The sequence below is a fragment of the Psammomys obesus genome, unplaced genomic scaffold (assembly GCF_907164565.1).
Source record: "Psammomys obesus unplaced genomic scaffold, mPsaObe1.curated_primary_1811, whole genome shotgun sequence".
Lineage (NCBI taxonomy): Eukaryota > Metazoa > Chordata > Mammalia > Rodentia > Muridae > Psammomys > Psammomys obesus.
Genome location: NW_026585644.1, coordinates 42,283,650 through 42,302,836, shown reverse-complemented (window position 1 = coordinate 42,302,836; position 19,187 = coordinate 42,283,650). Strand labels below are relative to the sequence as shown.

General features: G+C 38.0%; 1 protein-coding gene across 4 annotated transcripts in view; it reads left to right on the top strand.

Moving 5' to 3' along the window:
• Positions 1 to 19,187, top strand: part of Strn (striatin) — an 85,258-nt gene that overhangs the window by 58,524 nt on the left and 7,547 nt on the right. For 2 of the 4 annotated variants that reach the window (XM_055618457.1, XM_055618448.1), the window contains exons 8-15: positions 1,231 to 1,341; positions 4,098 to 4,241; positions 7,034 to 7,170; positions 11,985 to 12,160; positions 14,228 to 14,275; positions 15,565 to 15,686; positions 16,839 to 17,006; positions 18,579 to 18,719. In XM_055618457.1, coding sequence (XP_055474432.1) covers positions 1,231 to 1,341; positions 4,098 to 4,241; positions 7,034 to 7,170; positions 11,985 to 12,160; positions 14,228 to 14,275; positions 15,565 to 15,686; positions 16,839 to 17,006; positions 18,579 to 18,719 — 1,047 coding nt within the window. Of the gene's footprint in view, positions 1 to 1,230; positions 1,342 to 3,544; positions 3,632 to 4,097; positions 4,242 to 7,033; positions 7,171 to 11,984; positions 12,161 to 14,227; positions 14,276 to 15,564; positions 15,687 to 16,838; positions 17,007 to 18,578; positions 18,720 to 19,187 lie in introns of all 4 variants that reach the window. The other 2 variants (XM_055618466.1, XM_055618463.1) reach the window with 2 other exon arrangements.

Genomic DNA, 19,187 nt, shown 5'->3' with positions numbered 1-19,187 from the left:
CAAAAAACTCTTTAAAAATTTGTAATTAAAACTCAAAGCACAAAACTTTGAGTCAGTTCAGAGAACTGTATTACAACTCCTGTGGGAGAAAGATTTGTTGATGGTTAGTTGGCCAGTTGTGCTTAGTTTGAGAGTCTAGTGAGTTTGGAGCAGCTGAAATGAGACTGTCTGTGACCCACCATGGCTGCTGTTATGATGAAGACTTGAGACTATAAGAAGTTGAATTTTTCCTTTAAAAAATAAAATTATTTCAAGATTTAAAAGCAGCAAAATTTAATTTATTAAGTTTTTAGGGCTAACAGGATGGCTTAGCAGATACTTAGCTGGTACTTGCCACCAAACCTGACAACCTGAGTTTGATCCCTGGAACCTACATAGAAGAAGGAGATAACCTACTCTTGCAAGTTGTCATCTGACCACACGTGTTCTATGGTTCTTGGCATACACACACACACAGATACACACACACTGAATAAATAAAATTTTTTAAAGAGTTGGTAAAAATTAACATTTTAAAAAATTGGTTAGTACTTCTGGAAGAGTAGACTATCCCTACTACTATGTAAGATACAAGATCCAACTGGATTGACACTTAAAATAAACCTAAACTCTGATCATGTTGATTTGGAGGACTTTGTTTTCTTGGAGTCCACCATCCCCTCTGGCTTTTAAGTTCTTTGTGTCTCCTCCTGTGTGGGTTCCCTGAGCCCAAAGGGGAGGGATTTGATAGAGACCTGTCATTTAGGGCTGAGTGTTACAAGGTCTCTCACTCCCTGCATAACATCTGGCTGTGGGTCTCTTTGTTAGTCCCATCTCCTGCAGAAGGAAGTTCCTCTGGTGATAGCTGAGCAAGGCATTAATCGGCCTAGCCAGAATGGCCTGTCTTAAAACTCTGGAAAAGACCATTTAAGATGATTTTGTGCAGTCTTTTAATAATCATCTTTTAACAATCATTTTAATATCACTGAATATGTACAATACAAAATACATTGAAAATTATTGCAACATGCTTGGACTTAATGAAATATCTAGGTTAATTTTTTTTGTCCTTTTCAAGGGAAATGTTTTGTGAGTTGATCTTTGTTAGGTGTTACATTTTGTATGTCATATATCTGAGTATAAAAATCGTTTTTGTGAGTATTATGAAGAAAATCATTGTATCTTTCAGACATTGATTTAGAGTGTTCAATTTTTTATTGAAGAAAGACTTGTTTGTTTCACTCTGTTTAGAAAAGGAAGATCAGTGTCTCATGCCTGAAGCCTGGAATGTGGACCAGGGAGTAATTACCAAACTGAAGGAGCAGTACAAAAAGGAGAGAAAGGGGAAAAAAGGGGTGAAGAGTAAGTGGAAAACATTGTATCTATAAACTATAAATTCTGCATCTTTTCATCTCCCAAGTTTGTTTTCTCAATGTTTTCCTAAAACTACTTACTCTTTTTCATTTCTGCTCCTGACCACTTTTCACCATCTCTCAGGGGTTGAAATTAAGCGGCAGTTGTTTGACTATGGACTTAAACAAAAGTCAAATATGAATATGGAATGTTAACAAAAATGTAAAGCCTCATGAGAATGTCAGCCTGTGCATTGAACACAGTGATGAGTAGACTTGAAGATCTGTGTGCTCAGTCACAAGGATGTTTATTTCTAGTGGTGATTTATAAATCTTATTTACTCAATTTGCTAGCAGTCCACCTATGTTATTGCTTATACTTTTAGATCTTGAGACAAAAAGAAGTTAATTTCTACCCCTGAATAGTCTGTGTTCGCAACACACCATTCACTTGCTCTCGTCTCTATATGCTATACAGGGCACACAGTCAAACACATAATTTAAGAGTCTGTTTTCTAATGAAAATGTTTTGGCCAGTTTAATTTATAGCAGTATTACCAACTTTCTCGTTTTAGTAAAATGTATGGCTCATTAGAAACAAGCCAAAATGAAGTTTTAGCCCTGTGGATCATATAATTCATTATGCAAATGAAAATTTTATCAATAGATCTAGTTAAGTATGTAAGGAAATATAAATACTATCAAAACCTTGATAAAAACAATATTAAACAGCTTTTTAGGGGCTGTGGTTATAGCTCAATTGGTAGAGCGTTTCCCCAGCATGCTTGCACAAAGTCCTGGGCTCCTCTCTGGAGCTGTGTCAACTGGATGTGGTGCAGATGTGTAACCCAGCACTTCGGAGGTAGAGGCAGGAGGACCAGAAGCATATGTAGCTATATAAGGAGTTAGAGACCATCCCAGGACACATGAGACCCGTCTTAAAAAAAAAAAAAAAAAGGCATCTTTTGGGAGAATAAGATTAAACTACCTTGTGCTTCTACTAATTGACATGATAAATATGACTTTTCCTTTTCATGGCAATAGGAATTTCATCCTGTGAGATATGAAAATAGTACAAAATTGGATTAAAATCTAGACTTAGTGTGAAATGTATTTATAAGTTGCACAAGACTGGAAGAATATGCTTAATTCTCTCCTTGCTTTTTAACTAACATAAAACATATCAAGACCAGTCATTCCTGAAGACATTGTTTTGGCATTTGGTAGTTATCTTTAAAACATTTAAATATGTATTTAAAGTCAGAGAATTTACAAATTTTTAATTCAATGAACAGTCTATGTCCATTATTTATGATAGTACAGTTTTAACAGTCACTGAGCTGAGATCATTTAGTGTTACCTCAGACCAGGTTAAATCAGAATGAGAACAACATTAAAACAAGACTATTTCATTCCTTTATTCAAATATGCTAGAAACTTTTAACTTAAGAAATATATTGAGATATGAATTGCCACGGCTTTTAGAACCAAGTGTGAGCCAGTTAAACCAAAATGTTCAGGGAATTTCTAATGTATCACACATTAGAATTTTTTTTTTAGTCATTATGGTATAAAATAAGAATTTTAGAATGTAAAGATCTTTTAATTGGAAGGTAGCCAAGGCTTCTGTGACTCATCTACTCTCACATTGTAGTTAGAATTTAGCCCTTAAGATCTAAAACTGCACCATTTGACTGGAACAGTATTCCTATTAATAGAAGCAATTGGATTCCCTGTGCCTGGGCATTAAGATACATATGTAAATACATAGTAACATGGGCTTTTTAGGTGAAGAAGTGCTATTCTCTGGGGAGAAATTGTAATGTCTCCACTGCAGAGGAGTGTGGACTAAAGTCAGCACAGTATGTTTATCGTTTTCACTTGTTACTTTGTTAACACAGTAGTATGAAGACAAGTGAAGATGTATGATAGAGAAAAATGTGTTAAAGCTTTAACTGGTATATGAAACATTACTTTATAAGCTAAGAAAAACACTTTTTAACTGAGCTATTGCTCATTGTAAACTTTTTGATGTTTTTAATTGGTCTAGTATAAGTATATCCAGTCAAATTGTGTACGCCAGTCATACTATCTTAAATTTTTCTAGGTATTAGTTAAAATTGCGTAGAAATAGTTGTATTCTTTGCTGGTATAGGAAATACCATAACGGACTATGGGTAAGATTTTCCCATTCTTAATTAAACTTGTAACAGGAAAAACTACCGAAGATCTGTTTCAGCCTCTATCCTATATAAAACAGTCAAAACAGGGATGTGGGAGAATGAAGCACCAAAGCCCAGGTAAGTAATCAACAGGGCATGAGACATCACTCTGGGTTCCATAACTTCAGGATGTAAGGCGATGAATGTAACTTAATTTAAGCAAGCAGCGATGATACTGTTAGGTTCACATTTGGTTCCTGATTTGTGATTGTCTGTCTTCACTTAGACCACGAGTGCTCGGTTTTATTTTAGATAAGTATTACTTTTAATGGTACATATTGGACATGACATTCTTTTTCATGTAGTGATTTTATTAATTTCATTTACAAAATATATATGCAAATATAATTCTTTTCCAGAAATAATAAACTCTTAAAATTTGAAAACTTCAAAAATAACTATTTCTTATTGATCAGTCTAGTAGGATATTTTACAGGTAAATGTTGGTAGATGTGAAAAAATTTGTTGTACAATTTTTATTTAATGAGTGATTCTGTTTTCTCTTTTCTCCTCCTTTGCTTCCCCCTCCCCTTTTTTTGGCCAGGGCCCAATAGGTCAAAACTACAAGATATGCTTGCTAATTTGAGAGATGTTGATGAACTTCCCTCCTTGCAGCCATCTGTCGGCTCCCCTTCCAGACCCAGCAGCTCCAGGCTTCCTGAACAGGAGATCAGCAGGGCAGATGAAGGTGAGCACCTTGACTCAGAGTACTCAGTCTGTACACATCCCTTTCTTAAGTCAGTCTGTGATTTGGGGGAGAGGGCATACATGTAAGAATTCTTAGTTTCCGGTTTAGAATATCCCCTAGCTCCATTGACAGCACAGTGGTAACAAGCATACTCCATTCCAGCATTGAGAACAACGAGTCTAAAAGGTGATACTAAATGTTCACCTGGAAAGTCAGCATAAATTCTTAATTTGTCATTGATTTAAAAAATGAAGGGACACCAGGCATGATGACACACATGCTTTAATCCTAGCACTCAGAGGCAGAGGAAACCAGTTCTCTGAGAATTTGAAGCCAGCCAAGGGCTGCATAGTGAGACTCTATCTCAGAGCAACAACAACAAAATAGAGGGAAAGCCACCTGTTTTCATAATTCTGCTTTCCGTGTTTCATTGGTCCCTTTCAAAAGTTCTTATCCATTTGCATATACTTTTTTTAAAAGCATAATTATAGCCATCATATAGAGTAGTTCTATTTTGTTTTATGTTTAATGTAAAATCATTTCAAGTTCAGCTTTAATGCTACATGTTATACTTTAGATTTGAAGTAAAATTCTTTCTTTTGAAATTTTTGGTTGTTTCTAGTTTTTCACAGTGCAACTCTGTGGCATACAAATACAAAAACGGTTGGAACTGTCACTTAGTGATAGAACATTTGCCTAACACACACAGAGCTCAGCTCATTCCCAGTACTAGGGTGGAGGAGTGAGTGGAGAAGAAACGTGGACAGACAGGCTGGGAGAAGAGGGACAGGGGAAAGGAAACAGTCTTACTTGCTTACTTAATTGCCTGTTATTAAACATTGTTCACTCAGCTTTCAGAAAAAACTTCCATAGTCTTGATGTAGTATTTGAGTCCCTGTTAGTTTTCTAAAAGCTAATTAAAGGCAGCGATGTTTAGTCACCAAAAGCACTGTAACCTCTTTCTTAACTTCTGAGGGTTCAGAGAGCAAGATGCCCACCCACGCAGAGACATGATGTTCCTATTGCTTTTTCTTCTGACTGCTGGCTAGATCCCTGCAGAGCATTAGTTAGTAGTGGCCCATGCTGTGGTGAGTCCCAGGAGTCTTACTGTTTGCAGGACAAGGCCATTTTTATTCCACGGATGAAAATGTTAGAAATGAAAAACAGAACACAAATAAAACATACCTGCTAAATACCTAGTCTCGTAGGTGCACATAGTTATTATTTGAAAATTTGGGGTGAAAATTACTGTTTGGACAATTTCCACTTCGCAGACACTTGGAGCTATTTGAACCCTTCAGTTGATATGCAGCATTCTAGGTAAAACTTATTTTTTATTAGTGGTACTCTCATGTACATGTGGCTTGATAATGGCTTACTTTGTACTTTCTTTTGACAGGGATTTTCTTTTTTTCTGACAAAGATTTTGAGATTCTGTCACTACTTACTAGGTTTTTGTCACTAACCTCGCCTGGCCTGAGCTCATTATGTGGACCATGCTGGTCCTGAGATCTTGATGTCTATCTTCCTATGTCTCCAGAGTGCTGGAATAAAAGGCATACACCACCACACCCAGATGCCCTGTTGTTTTTAAAGCAAGTAACAAGTGTTTAATGTGCTCAACAAGGACCTGTTATTAAATCTGAGTAACAGTAGCACTGAAAACAACTTTTAAGTCTACAGTGCACTCAATACAATCAACTTGCTGCTTTTTTTTTTAAAGATAACATTTCTTTAGCAAATTTTTTGAACTTTTAAATTCATCTTAAATGTTTCTAATCAATAAAACAACTTCCTCTGTAAATGCAAACCCTGATGCCTTGGTGAAATAGTTTTTATCATTAACATTTTAGTTTAGCATTTTGCTTTTCACTGGTTCCTCAGGGGTGCTTGTTGAAAAGATTGAACTGCTGTATTTAGAGTTACAAAGTAAGAATATTCAAGTAGATTACACAGTGAAACTCCTTGAAGCACAGTTGGCAGCTACTAAAGTTGTAAAATGGAATTTAAAACATCTTTTAATGAAATGAAACATATGTACAAATGGGAACAGCTCATTGAATCATCACAAATCAGAATTAGCCATCACTCTCAGGTCAAGAAATAGAACATTAGTAAGGGGTAGCATCAGATGTGGCCCTCTCATCCACTGGTCACTTGTCTCTGAGTGATAACCCTGAGTTCTAACACTGTTAATTTTTCTCAAATAGGCACATTGTACAATTTTCATTTTGAAATGTCTTTCAGTATTCCAGGTTATAAAATTAATTGGTTTTATTTTGAATGAGACCAGTAGTGTTCAACATAAAGTAAGAACTACTTGTTAATATAATTGAGGAATTGGTAGATGCTATTTGAGTTATTATCATGAAATATCAACTAGAGAGAAAACTTACTTTTTGTCATACTATTTTCTATATAATGATAAAAGGAAAGGACAGTAGATTGCTAGACTTGTCTCTGTTTTACTTTCCTAATTATATAATGCTATTAGTAGGATAATATATGAAAAAGCAGTCTAAGATTTTCTGCTCATGGAATTTCACTGTTTACAAAATTGCTCTTACCTTACAAAACAGTAATGAAAACAGTATAGCCTCTCAGGCCTATAATTTCAGCACATACAAGGCTGAGGCAAGAGAATTGCCTTCATTCTGGGCCAGTCTGGGGCTCAAAAACCAAAAGTAGAACAAGCAGAAATGTCCGTGTTCCCTTAGCAGAGAAGTAATGCAAGTATACGAGACTGGGTGTGAGCTGTTTGCATGTGTAACTGGGATCTGTCTCCCCCTCAGTGGAAGCACTGACATTCCCTCCTTCCTCTGGGAAGTCATTCATCATGGGAGCAGACGAAGCCCTGGAGAGTGAACTGGGGCTCGGAGAATTAGCAGGCCTTACAGTGGCCAATGAAGCAGACTCACTAGCTTATGATGTAAGTAGCAGTTTTGTTTTTATGCCATTACTTGGTTTAAAAATTAATAGTTGGGTTTATAGAAAAAGATGGCAGAGGTAAAATTTTCTCACTAGTGTGGATTTGGTTTAGTTTTAATTTCAAACTTTGCAAAGATGCATATAAAAATAAGCTACATTTTCTGAATAACTTAGAGATTGGAATTAGAGGCTTTGCCTATATTTGTGGGTCAGTATAGCATGTACATTGGCTTTAGGTAGGAAAAGGGATTCTCTTTCCCCTTGCAAAGTGTGAGCTGTGTTTTTGTTTAGGCATTCATGATAAGCTGATGTCTTACTTAAATGCAGCACTTGTCCTACCCTTGGTAGCCTGGCTTTTCTTCATTACTTCTTTTTTTACTTTTCTCTACAACAGAGGTCATCCAAATTACCTTGTCTATAATGTCTAGAAGCAGCATTTTTCATTACATACTTTTGTCCTCTCTATCTAGACCATGAAGACTATCCAGTAGCTAAAGGAACTTAGACTTCTAATGCAAATTCACATTTTTCCTCTCAAGAAGAATTGATGTTATATGTTTACCTTATTTCCAAAGGTAGTTCTGTGTTTTATTAAACATACCAGTAATCTTTTGCTATGTTTTTTAAAAGTATAAAATGACCTCTTTGGGATTTTTGGAGGTTCTTAGTCTCATATTTCTTTGTCAGAGATTTTTTTTTTAACCTTGCAGGTTCTTTTTGTATATGTTATCAGTTCCAGTTTTGTGGCATTTCTCTGTGTATGAATATGTATGTCTCTGTGTTTTTATGTGTTTCTGGGGATTTTTTCTTTGACACTTTTTTCTGTTTGGTCCTATTTCACTTGTTTTTGTTTTATTTTATTATTCTTTTTTAATTTTTTCCTTTTAATTTTTTATATTAATTACAGTTTATTCACTTTGTATCCCAGCAGTAGCCCCCTCCCTCATCTCTTCCCAATCCCACCCTCTTTCCCTCAACTCCTCCCAGGCCCCTCTACAAGTCCACTGATAGGGGAGGTCATCCTCCCCTTCCCCCTGACCCTAGCCTATCAGGTCTCATCAGGACTGGCTTCTTTGTCTTCCTCTGTGGACTGGTAAGGCTGCTCCCCCCTCAGGTGGAGGTGATCAAAGAGCCAGCCACTGAGTTCATATCAGAGACAGTCCCTGTTCCCCTTTCTAGGGAACCCACTTGGAATTGAGTTGTCATGGGCTACATCTGTGCATATATATGTTCTAGGGGTTCTAGGTTATCTCCATGCATGGCCCGTGGTTGGAGTATCAGTCTCAGAAAAGACCCCTGTGCCCAGTTTTTTTGGTTCTGTTGCTTTCCTTGTAGAGCTCCTGTTCCCTCCAGGTCTTTCTATCTCTCCTTTCTTTCATAAGATTTCCTGTACTCTGCCCAAACTTTGGCTATGAATCTCAGCATTTGTTTTAATACCCTGTTGGATAGTGTCTTTCAGAAGCCTCTGTGGTAGGTTCCTGTCCTTTTTCCTGTTTTCTCCCTCTTCCAATGTCCATGCCATTTGCCTTTCTAAGTGAGGATTGATCATCTTACCCAGGATCCTCCTTCTTGATTAACTTCTTTAAGTGTACAAATTTTACTATGATTATCCTATATTATATGTCTAATATCTACTTATAAGTGAGTATATACCATATGTGTCTTTCTGCTTCTGGGATACTCCTCACTGGGATCATCCTCACTCAGGATGATATTTTCTGGTTCCCACCATTAGCCTGCAAGTTTCATGATTTCTTTGTTTGCTGAGTAGTATTCCATTGTGTAAATGTACCACAATTTCTGCATCCATTCCTCCCTTGAAGGACATCTGCATTGTTTCCAGATTCTTGCTATAACAAATATAGCTGCTATGAACATGGTCGAGCACATGTCCTTGTGTTGTACTTGAGCATCTTTTGGATATATGCCTAGGAGTGGTATAGCTGGATCTTGAAGTAGCACTTATTCCTAATTGTCTGAGAAAGCGCCAGATTGATTCCCAAAGTGGTTGTGCAAGTTTACATTCCCACCAGCAATGGAGTAGGGTTGCTCTTTCTCCACATCATCTCCAACAAGCATCATTTCTTGAGTTTTTGGTCTTAGCCATTCTGATGGGTGTGAGGTAAAATCTCAGGGTCGTTTTGGTTTGCACCTCCCTGATGACTAAGGACATTTAGCATTTAAGTGTTTCTCTGCCATTTGATATTCCTCTATTAAGAATTCTCTGTTTAGCTCTGTACCCCATTTTTAATTGGATTACTTGATTTGTTGCTTTTTAATTCCTTGAGTTCTTTGTATATTCTGAATATTAGCCCTCTGTCAGATATAGGGTTGGTGAAGGTCCTTTCGTAGTCTGTAGGCCCTCGTTTTGTTTTGATGACAGTGTCCTTTGCTTTACAGAAGCTTTTCAGTTTCATGAGGTCCCATTTATTGATTTTTGATGTTAGAGCCTGTGCTGTTGGTGTTCTGTTCAGGAAGTTGTGTCCTGTGCCAATGAGTTCAAGACTCTTCTCCACTTTTTCTCCTAACAGATTTATTCTTTAGATGTGTGTGTTTTTGATGAGAGAAAGGGTAGGGATTCAGATAGTAAGGTGGGGAGGATCTGGGAAGGATTGGGGAAAGAAATTATAATCAGAATATATTGTATTAAAATATATTTTTCAATAAAAGAAAAATATTTTTTAAAGTATCATCTTCTAATCTTTCTGCACCTAGAGTGTGGCCTCCTATTGTCTGTGGATGCAGGTCTTATGTAGTTGAAGTCAAGATGTTGGCATTGGCTGTGTTCACACTTGAAGACTTACCTGGCTTGCAGAAGACCAAGCTCTGTCAGAATTGTTGACAGGCTGGGGTTCTTTGCTGGCCATTGGCTGAAGACTTGTGTTTTAGCCAGGGTGCCCTCCATGGTGTCTTCACCGTGGTGTCTAGTATGCACATTGTGAGTGCCTTTGTAAAGAGAAAATGCAGTAGGGGTATAGTTTGGTGAATACTCTGAATTCTAAGTCTTCCTCCTCAGCCTCCCGTGCTGGGATTGCAGGTGTGGGGTACCATTCTTAGCCATTTTAACATTTTCAGTTTCCAGTTTATAAATCTTGTTTCCATCTTGGTAAAGAAAGCATTAGAAATCTCAAAAAAAGGTTAAAAAGCGATCATAGTTTAAATTAACAGACTGTATTAGTGAGGAGTTATATTGCTGAGATGAAACATCATGACCAAAAGCAGCTTGGCTAGAAAACGGCTTATTCCACTTACAGTTGAACATCACAGTCCATCATCGAAGGAAGTCAGTGCAAGAATCAAGGCAGAGGCTGTGGAAGAGTACTGCTTACCAGCTTACTCAGCTTGCTTTCTTTTTTATTTTTTCTTTAATTTTTATTTTATTTTTATTAATTACAGTTTATTCACCTTGTATCCCAGCTATAGCCCCCTCCCAACCTCTTCCAGTCCCATCCTTCCTCCCTCTTCTCCTGTGCCCCTTCCCCAGTCCAATGATAGGGGGGGTTCTCCTCCCCTTCCATCTGACCCTAGCCTATCAGGTCTCATCAGGACTGGCTGCATTGTCTTCCTCTGTGGACTGGTAAAGCTGCTCCCCCTCAGGGGGAGGTGATCAGAGAGGCAGCCACTGAGTTCATGTCAGAGACCATCCCTGTTCCTATTATTGGAGAACCCACTTGGACACTGAGCTGCCATGGGCTACATCTGTGCAGGGGTTCTAGGTTATCTCTATGCATGGTCCTTATTTGGAGGATCAGTCTCAGAAAAGACCACTGTGCCCAGATTTTTTTGGTTCTGTTGCTCTCCTTGTGGAGCTCCTCTCCCCTCCAGATCTTTCTATCTCCCCCTTCTTTCATAAGATTCCCTGCACTCTGCAAAAAGTTTGCCTATGAATCTCAGCATATGTTATGATACCCTGTTGGGTAGAGTCTCTCAGAGGCCCTCTGTGGTAGGCTCCTGTTCTTTTCCCTGCTTTCTCCCTCTTCTGATGTCCATCTCATTTGCCTTTTTGAATGAAGATTGAGCATCTTGCCAGGGTCCTTCTTCTTGATTAGCTTCCTTAAGTGTACAGATTTTAGTAAGATTATCCTGTATTATATGTCTAATATCCACTTATGAGTGAGTATATACCATGTGTGTCTTTCTGCTTCTGGGATACCTCACTCAGGATGATCTTTTCTATATCCCACCATTTGCCTGCAAATTTCATGATTTCTTTGTTTTTAATTGCTGAGTAGTATTCCATTGTGTAAATGTACCACAATTTCTGTATCCATTCCTTAACTGAGGGACATTTGGGTTGTTTTCAGCTTCTGGCTATTACAAATAAAGCTGCTAAGAGCATGGATGAGCAAATGTCCTTGTATACTTAAGCATCTTTTGGATATATGCCTAGGAGTGGTATAGCTGGATCTTGAGGTAGCACTATTTATCCAGAGTATATAAAGAACTTAAGAAGTTAAACAGCAAAAAAAATCAAGTAACCCAATTAAAAAATGGGGTACAGAACTAAACAGAATTCTCAATAGAGGAACACTGAATGGCAGAGAAACACTAAAGAAATACTCAATATCCTTAGGATCCAAACTAGCAATAGTAGAGATTGCTTTGGGATCATTATTCACCTGCATTTTAGATTGAATTATTCTAACTCTTCTTTATCATTTTATATTTCTTCAGTGAAAACTGCTGCCACATATTAATATTTTTGCTAATTATTTGGTTGTTTACTTTAAAAATATAGTATTTTGAGAATTACACAGTGTAATAGTTTAGTATCAAATCAGCTGTCACTAAACCAGTGTTTTGTTTCTTTAATAGATAGCAAATAACAAAGATGCCTTGAGGAAGACATGGAACCCTAAGTTTACATTAAGAAGCCACTTTGATGGCATCCGAGCCCTTGCTTTTCACCCCATCGAGCCTGTTTTAATAACCGCATCAGAGGACCATACGCTGAAAATGTGGAATCTGCAAAAAACTGCCCCAGCCAAAAAGTGAGAACATTCTACTCTTACCTTTAAAAAAAAAAAAAAAAAAAGTTTTGGTTAAATTATTTGTCAACAGCAAGAGACATATTTTAAAGTCACTTTATGTTATAGTTCCTAAATATCTCTTCTGGTTCTTTAATCTTTAGCATTCATAGGTCTGACATTGAGGTTTTAGCTGATGGTCTCCAAGGGTTTGCAACTGCTGATTGCAGTCCTTACACATAAGTGTTTTAGTTGCTATCTTATTATGGGGCCACTTCTCTGTAATGAAGATCCCTGATAATGTAAAGAGGCATAAGTAAGAGCAACCTGTGACCTCACTCTGGTCCACTGTTTACAAAGCTTGCATTTAAAAAGAATGAGATTGATACTCCAAACATGTATGGAGATAACCTAGAACCCCCTGCACAGATGTAGCCCATGGCAGCTCAGTATCCAAGAGGGTTCCCTAGTAATGGGGACCAGGGACTGTCTCTGACAGGAACTGATTGTCCTGCTCTTTGATCACCTCCCCCTGAGTGGGGAGCAGCCTTGCCAGGCCACAGAGGAAGACAATGCAGTGGGCTTGATGAGACCTGATAGACTAGGGTCAGAGGGAAGGGGAGGAAGACCTCCCCTATCAGTGGACTTGGGGAGGGACATGCTTGGAGAAGGGGGAGGGAGGGTGGCATTGGGAGGGGATGAGGGAGGGAGGTACAGAGGGGATACAAAAGGAATAAATTGTAATTAATAAAAATTTTAAAAAAGAGAGCAGTAGTTAGGGACCCTCCTGTGCTGACAAGTTTTCCGTACTAACCAGTTTGACCCAAAGGACACTGTTGTCCTTGCTTAGCTGTTGTTTTTGGCTTGATGCTGTCTGACTGACAGCAGGCACCATTTTCTATAAAGCGCTTCATTGTCCCCCAAGCTAGACCAGATCTATTTGGTGGGGTCCTTCTGGAGCTCACCCTCCATTGGTCCATCCCTCATCCAGAACCAGTGTCCGCTAGCCAGGACCTTTTCTCTTTGTTAGGTATAAGAGTACAACTGAATATGACACAACATGTCATAGAAGTTGTACCAGTTGTAGAAGATATCTAAAGGCCACCGGTAGCATCACTGTCAGCAGTCACATAGGGCTGTGCTAGATGCAGTCTTTGCAGAATATGGATGGGTCAGCAGAGGGGCTATGCCCTCTCCCATGCTGTACCTAACCTTGCCTTTCAGATTCTCAGCTCACAGTATGCTAGTTCTGGTTCCAGCTCAGTCACATGAAGCTGAATATAAATACATGATTTAGGAAAATAACAAAACAAATTAGTAAACATACCTACACATGTAGATACCTAGTTACCTCTGAGCTAAATGACTTGAGGAGAGATAAGGTGTACCTATAGATCCCTGCAATACGATGGAGAAAATTGTGAGTTCTTGCCTTTATCCAGTGTCTGTGATGAGTCCTTGCCTGCTAGGTAATGAAGTATACTCAGACTCCAGTTCTTAGTAATGAATGAACTAATGACTGGGGCAGTTTCTGCAAAGTGAAGTATAGATGGATTTTCCTTCATGAAAACACTAGAAGTATAGATGGATTTTCCTTCATGAAAATGGTATTTTAGGGACACTAAAATACCATTTGCTGAAATCCTGCCATGTTCTAGTACTTCCCTTGTCTATTTTTTTTATACTTAGATTCTCATTTATTCAATGTTGAATATTTAATACTATCTAGATTTTCTGTTTTACTTTAAATATAGGATAATCCGAAGTTCTTAAATAATAAAAATCCCTGAGTTAGTCAATTGATGGTATAACTAGAAGTCACATTCTGACATTACTCCTCACGGCCCATGTACTCTTAAGAGCGATGCTCCCCAGTGGTGGCTGAATTAGGACAGTGTGAGAAGGCTGTGTAACAAGGTGCCGCTACTAAGGTGGTGGCTTGTTGGTACCGCTGAGATGGGATTGGCTCTAGGTGAGCCAGTGTCATGAAGCTGAGGTCATTACTACCAGAGTCTGTTTCTGACTTACTTAATCCTGCTATTCAATACTGAAATGTGGAATACTTAAAGCCATCTTCTGTCTCTGATTTAGGAGTACTTCTCTAGATGTGGAGCCTATCTATACATTCAGGGCTCACAAGTAAGTACACGATTCTTTTTTATCTTAAGCCAGCATCTTTATAACACAGTTTGATTGGAGTATCATACATTCTTTCACTTACATATTTTAGTATAATTTCTCTGTTCATAAGTGGTGGGGTTTTTTTGTAAATGTGAAAGAACCTGGCAGATAATATAAATATGCCAAGTAGGGACCCTGGTATGCATGTGTATTATAAAGTAAGGTCAAGGCATTTAGGTTTCTTAGAAATACTAGGATTTAGCGATAAGGATATACTTCAGCAGGTAAGGGTGCTTCTGCTTTTCCAGAAAACTGGACTTCAGTCCCCAGCACCCATGTGAGGGGTTCACAATAGCTTGTCCCTCCAGCTCCTGGTGATCCGACATCACTGTTAGGCCTCTGTGGGCACCTGTGCAAAGATAACATTCACCCACACGTACAATTAAAAAGTAAAATAATTTTGTTTGTTTTTCAAGACAGGGTTTCTGTGTGTAGTGTTGGCTGTCCTGGACTTGCTTTGTAGACCAGGCTGCCTCAAATTCACAGAGATTCACCTGCCTCTGCCTCCCCAAATGCTAGAATTATAGCCACTGCATCCGGCTATAAAATAATTTTTAAAAGGAATTCTACATTTTATTCTTCCCTAACAAAGCCTGCATAAAAATTACGATAAGTCTGGGGATATAGCTTAAAGGTAGAAGGCTTGCCTGTCGGCCATGAGGCATAGGTTTCTGCCTTAGAAATGCATGTTCTCACACACATGCCACTTGTACTTTTAACCAACAGGTTTTTCTTTCTTTAGTAATCACGTTTTCTTGTTCACATTTATGTCTAAGCAGCATATCTTTACTTGATTTGTCATAGAAATTGATACACTCTTTATATAAAGGATGAGAAAGTAAATTTTTTTTCAGGCTTAGCGGCCATATACCCTCTGCTGAACTTTTCTTGCCCTCTTTTGGTTAGGTTTGGGTTTTGCTGGGGTTTGAAGTAAGGGCCTTAATTCTTGTAACATATTCTTAGTTTTGTTATGTGTGCTGTTATTTTAAGCCTTAAAAATATAGAAAGCATTTTTAGCTTAGGACTAGTAAGTGAATTTAACCTCAAGGCTGTAATTTACTGAGCTTTGGTTTAGCAAAGAAAGAAAAATAAATAGTACTTCAGTCATGTTTTTATTCATTGTTAAAAGCCGAGAGTCGAAAGACATTTGAGCAAGTAGACATTCTAAGTGAATATAAGCTGTGTTATGGAATTAAGGTTTGAGGAGAGCAGTTCATTAGCGCCTGTGAATTTGTCTGGTGTCCCAGAGGTCCGGTGCTGTGCGTGGTGATGAGCAGCAGTGGGGAGCAGTGTTACAGCGGAGGCACTGACGGCCTGATCCAGAGCTGGAGCACCGCCAACCCCCATGTCGATCCCTACGATTCCTATGGTATGTGGCTCACCAGTGCTCAAGATGACTTCTTACATGTTTTTCATACTATGTATTAGGGGTAAAATTATATGTTTTACAAATTAGTAAAGAGAAATAAGTTTTTCTTCATTCAGAAGGACTCCTGTTAATACAGAAATCAGTTAGCTACATAATGCTAAAAGTAAAAACATGCTGTTCTTGAGATTCATCTCTGCAATCGTTTTGGACAGAAGTGCTGGTTTGGTTGGTGCTCCCTTTCTTCATGTTAGACATCTGTCTAGAACTTGAAACACTATAAGTTGTCTTTAATCACATTTCATTACTGTTTTTGACAAACAACTTTGAAGGTAAAATGAGTGCTGACATTATTCCCTTAGTTATTCGGCTATTGGAGGGAAATAGCAGAAGCTAGTTAGTTTTAAAGCCCATGCATGCCTCTAAAATATTTATTATAAAGGGTCTCAAAGGTTAAAGAATGACCTTTCCGCTAGGTTTAGTAGTGTTGGCTTGAAATCTCTGAGGTTGGCAGGTTGACACAGGAGAATAGAATGGCTGTGAATTTAGACTAGCCTGGTCTATTTAATGAATTCCAGGCCAGTGTGAGTTCCAGAATAAGACCCATTCTGTCCATCTGTCTGTCCTTCCTCCATCGTCAACACATATAAAGAACGCACACATGCATCTATGGAGGCACACAGTCCTTTTGGTTTTAAGAGCAGTGTCATGCCATGAATCTATATTATGTGATGTCTCTAGATGTTACCACAAATTCTCTTGCAAAACTCTTTAGAAATTGGCTGCTTTAGTTTTAACACAAATTTAATATGTCATGATAATCATTAAAAACATTTTAATTTCACTACCAGTTTTACTACCTAAGTAAACATAAAGTCAGCAAACAAAATGTTCTCCTTCCATTTATTTAATAAGCATTAAAATAGAGCTTTCTTTAAAAGCAAAGTTGTGCTTCTTAATTCTAATGTAGAATTTTCAAACTCTGTATTTGTATATTTCCAAAATTGTAATTATGACACCGTTTCAGAAGAGAGATGGAAACTAGGAAGATTGTGTACACTGTTTCTGGATGCTCTGTTTTATGTTTTACAGTGGAACCTAAATGCCTTTACAGTTTTCCTTCTTCCTGCTTTTGCACTTTCTTGTTTTACACAGATCCTTCTGTCCTGAGAGGCCCTCTGCTGGGCCACACGGATGCAGTGTGGGGGCTGGCCTACAGCGCGGCACACCAGCGCCTGTTGTCCTGCTCAGCAGATGGCACTCTGCGCTTGTGGAACACAGCTGAGGCTGCTCCAGCACTGAGCGTGTTTAATGATAACCAAGGTACACTCCTAAAACAAACATTTCCAGATCTGTTACAAAGCATTCTACTCTGAAAAAGCATACAACCAAGTAATTTTGTGAACTCTTGACTATATAAATTTCAAGAGCTTTGTTTGTTAAAGGAGCAACAGTATTTTGTTTGAAATTTCTATATATATAGTTTTTAAAACACAGCATTTGATGAGAAAATGGTGTTTAAATTTTAAAAACTGAATGTAACTAATTTCAGTGAAAATGTTAAGGATGTGTTCTGTTGCACCTGGTGACCAGCAGCCTGGTAGCTGACACAGCTCTGGAGCTGGACCATTTCTTCCCTTGGTAGATATTTAGGCTGTACTTGTGTGGGGCTTTTTGGAGTGATTTGTTATAAGATTTATAAATTCTAATTATGGATAGTAGAGACGCAGCAGTAGAATTGCTGGGATTTAGGGTAGGTTTGTTATTAATTTATATGAAATAACTAGTGTTTTTACCTAAGTGCTCATGGCACTGTTTAGCCTGGCCTGCAGCATGTGCACAGTCCATTTGCCCTACATCCTTGCTCTCTTTAGATGTCATCCTGCCTCGTTTTAGCCTTTCTGTGGGCACACGGCAGTGCCTCGCCTCTGTTTTAGTGCTGGATTCTTCAGTAGCTCATTTGGTAGCTGAGTACTGCTTGTTGCTGCTCACTTACTGTCTAGCCCTGGGTCTTCCGCCATATATTCAGTTTTCAACTATTAACCTTGCTTTAGTTAGGTGTTGAACTAAGTGAAATAGATTGTTATATGTTTATATTTAGTCCATGTATTTGTGTTATTGTGGCAGTGCCTTGCTCTATCGCCCAGGTTTGCCTTGAATTTGTTGTACAGTCCAGGCTGACCCCCAAATTCATAATCATTGGATCTCAACTTCCCAAGTAGTTGGGTTTAAGGCATATGTTACCACACTGGCTTCATCCTTCTGTTTTTGGTATAAATGAGTTCCAGGTTTAGTCCCTTGGTAATATTGTTTTGTATTTGTGTGGTGCTTTACATGCTAGACAAACACTGTAACACTGTGTTACACTCCTAGCCACCAAATACTTTATTCTTCAGCAAAGGATATAAAAGTATCTTGAGCTGTCATAACTTGCATTTAGACTTTGAAGACTTAACTCCATGCTAAGCAAGCATGGTAGTTCTGAGCTGTACCTTAGCCCGAGATGGATTTGTTGTTGTTTTCTTTTCTTCAAGATGGATTTTTAAAATACTGAGTTTCCACTGTGTTGCTCTATGCCTGAAATCGAAGTGAAGCTATAAAACTTATGATCCATATGGTCTTATTTTCTTTAAAAATAAGTTTGCATTCCATGAGTGTATTAGCAGAATAATGGGTAGAAAACATTTAACAGGTAAGGATAATAAAATAGACTAAGGGTAAAGGTTATTAAATAAAGGAGTACTCATCACTGAAAGGTTATAAAATAACTTTTGTTCTAATGTTAAGCCTTAATTACCTAACTAAATCATGCTTTGGTTTGCTTTGCTGCATTTTGAGCATTTTATCAAGTAGACCTTTTAATTGTCATTCTCTTTGAATACTTCTGACACTTAGAACTGGGAATCCCTGCTTCTGTGGATCTAGTGAGCAGTGACCCGAGCCATATGGTAGCATCGTTCAGCAAGGGATATACAAGCATCTTTAACATGGAAACACAACAGCGAATTCTCACTTTAGAATCCAATCCAGATTCAAGTATGTATACCAATTTTTAAAAGTCTCTGTGTTCGTTTTTAAACATAATCAAAAGCATAACTGCCAGAGTCACTATGAAGAATGCTTGAATTACGAAGCATTCTATCACCCAAATGTGAGAACACATTTACTTTAAAAATTGATTTTCTTTTTTAACTTCAACACAGTCTAGCAGAAAAACTGCACACAAAGAACTTGGGTGACATTTTCTGTTGTATATGGAAATAACAAGCTGGGTATAGTAATTAATCTCTTTGAAAACTCTTAAACCGTGCACAACAATTTTAGTTTGCTACTTAAAAAAGTCAAAATCTAGTGAGATGCAAGATGATTTTTTTTCTGTTACGCTGCAAAGAAGGCCAGAGCCCTCATTTTGTGTTTATATTTCAATCACAACTGGATAAACAGAGCTCCCTATGTAGAGGAACTAATAGAATGTGGTTTTGTTTTGTTTTTTTGGTGGTGGCA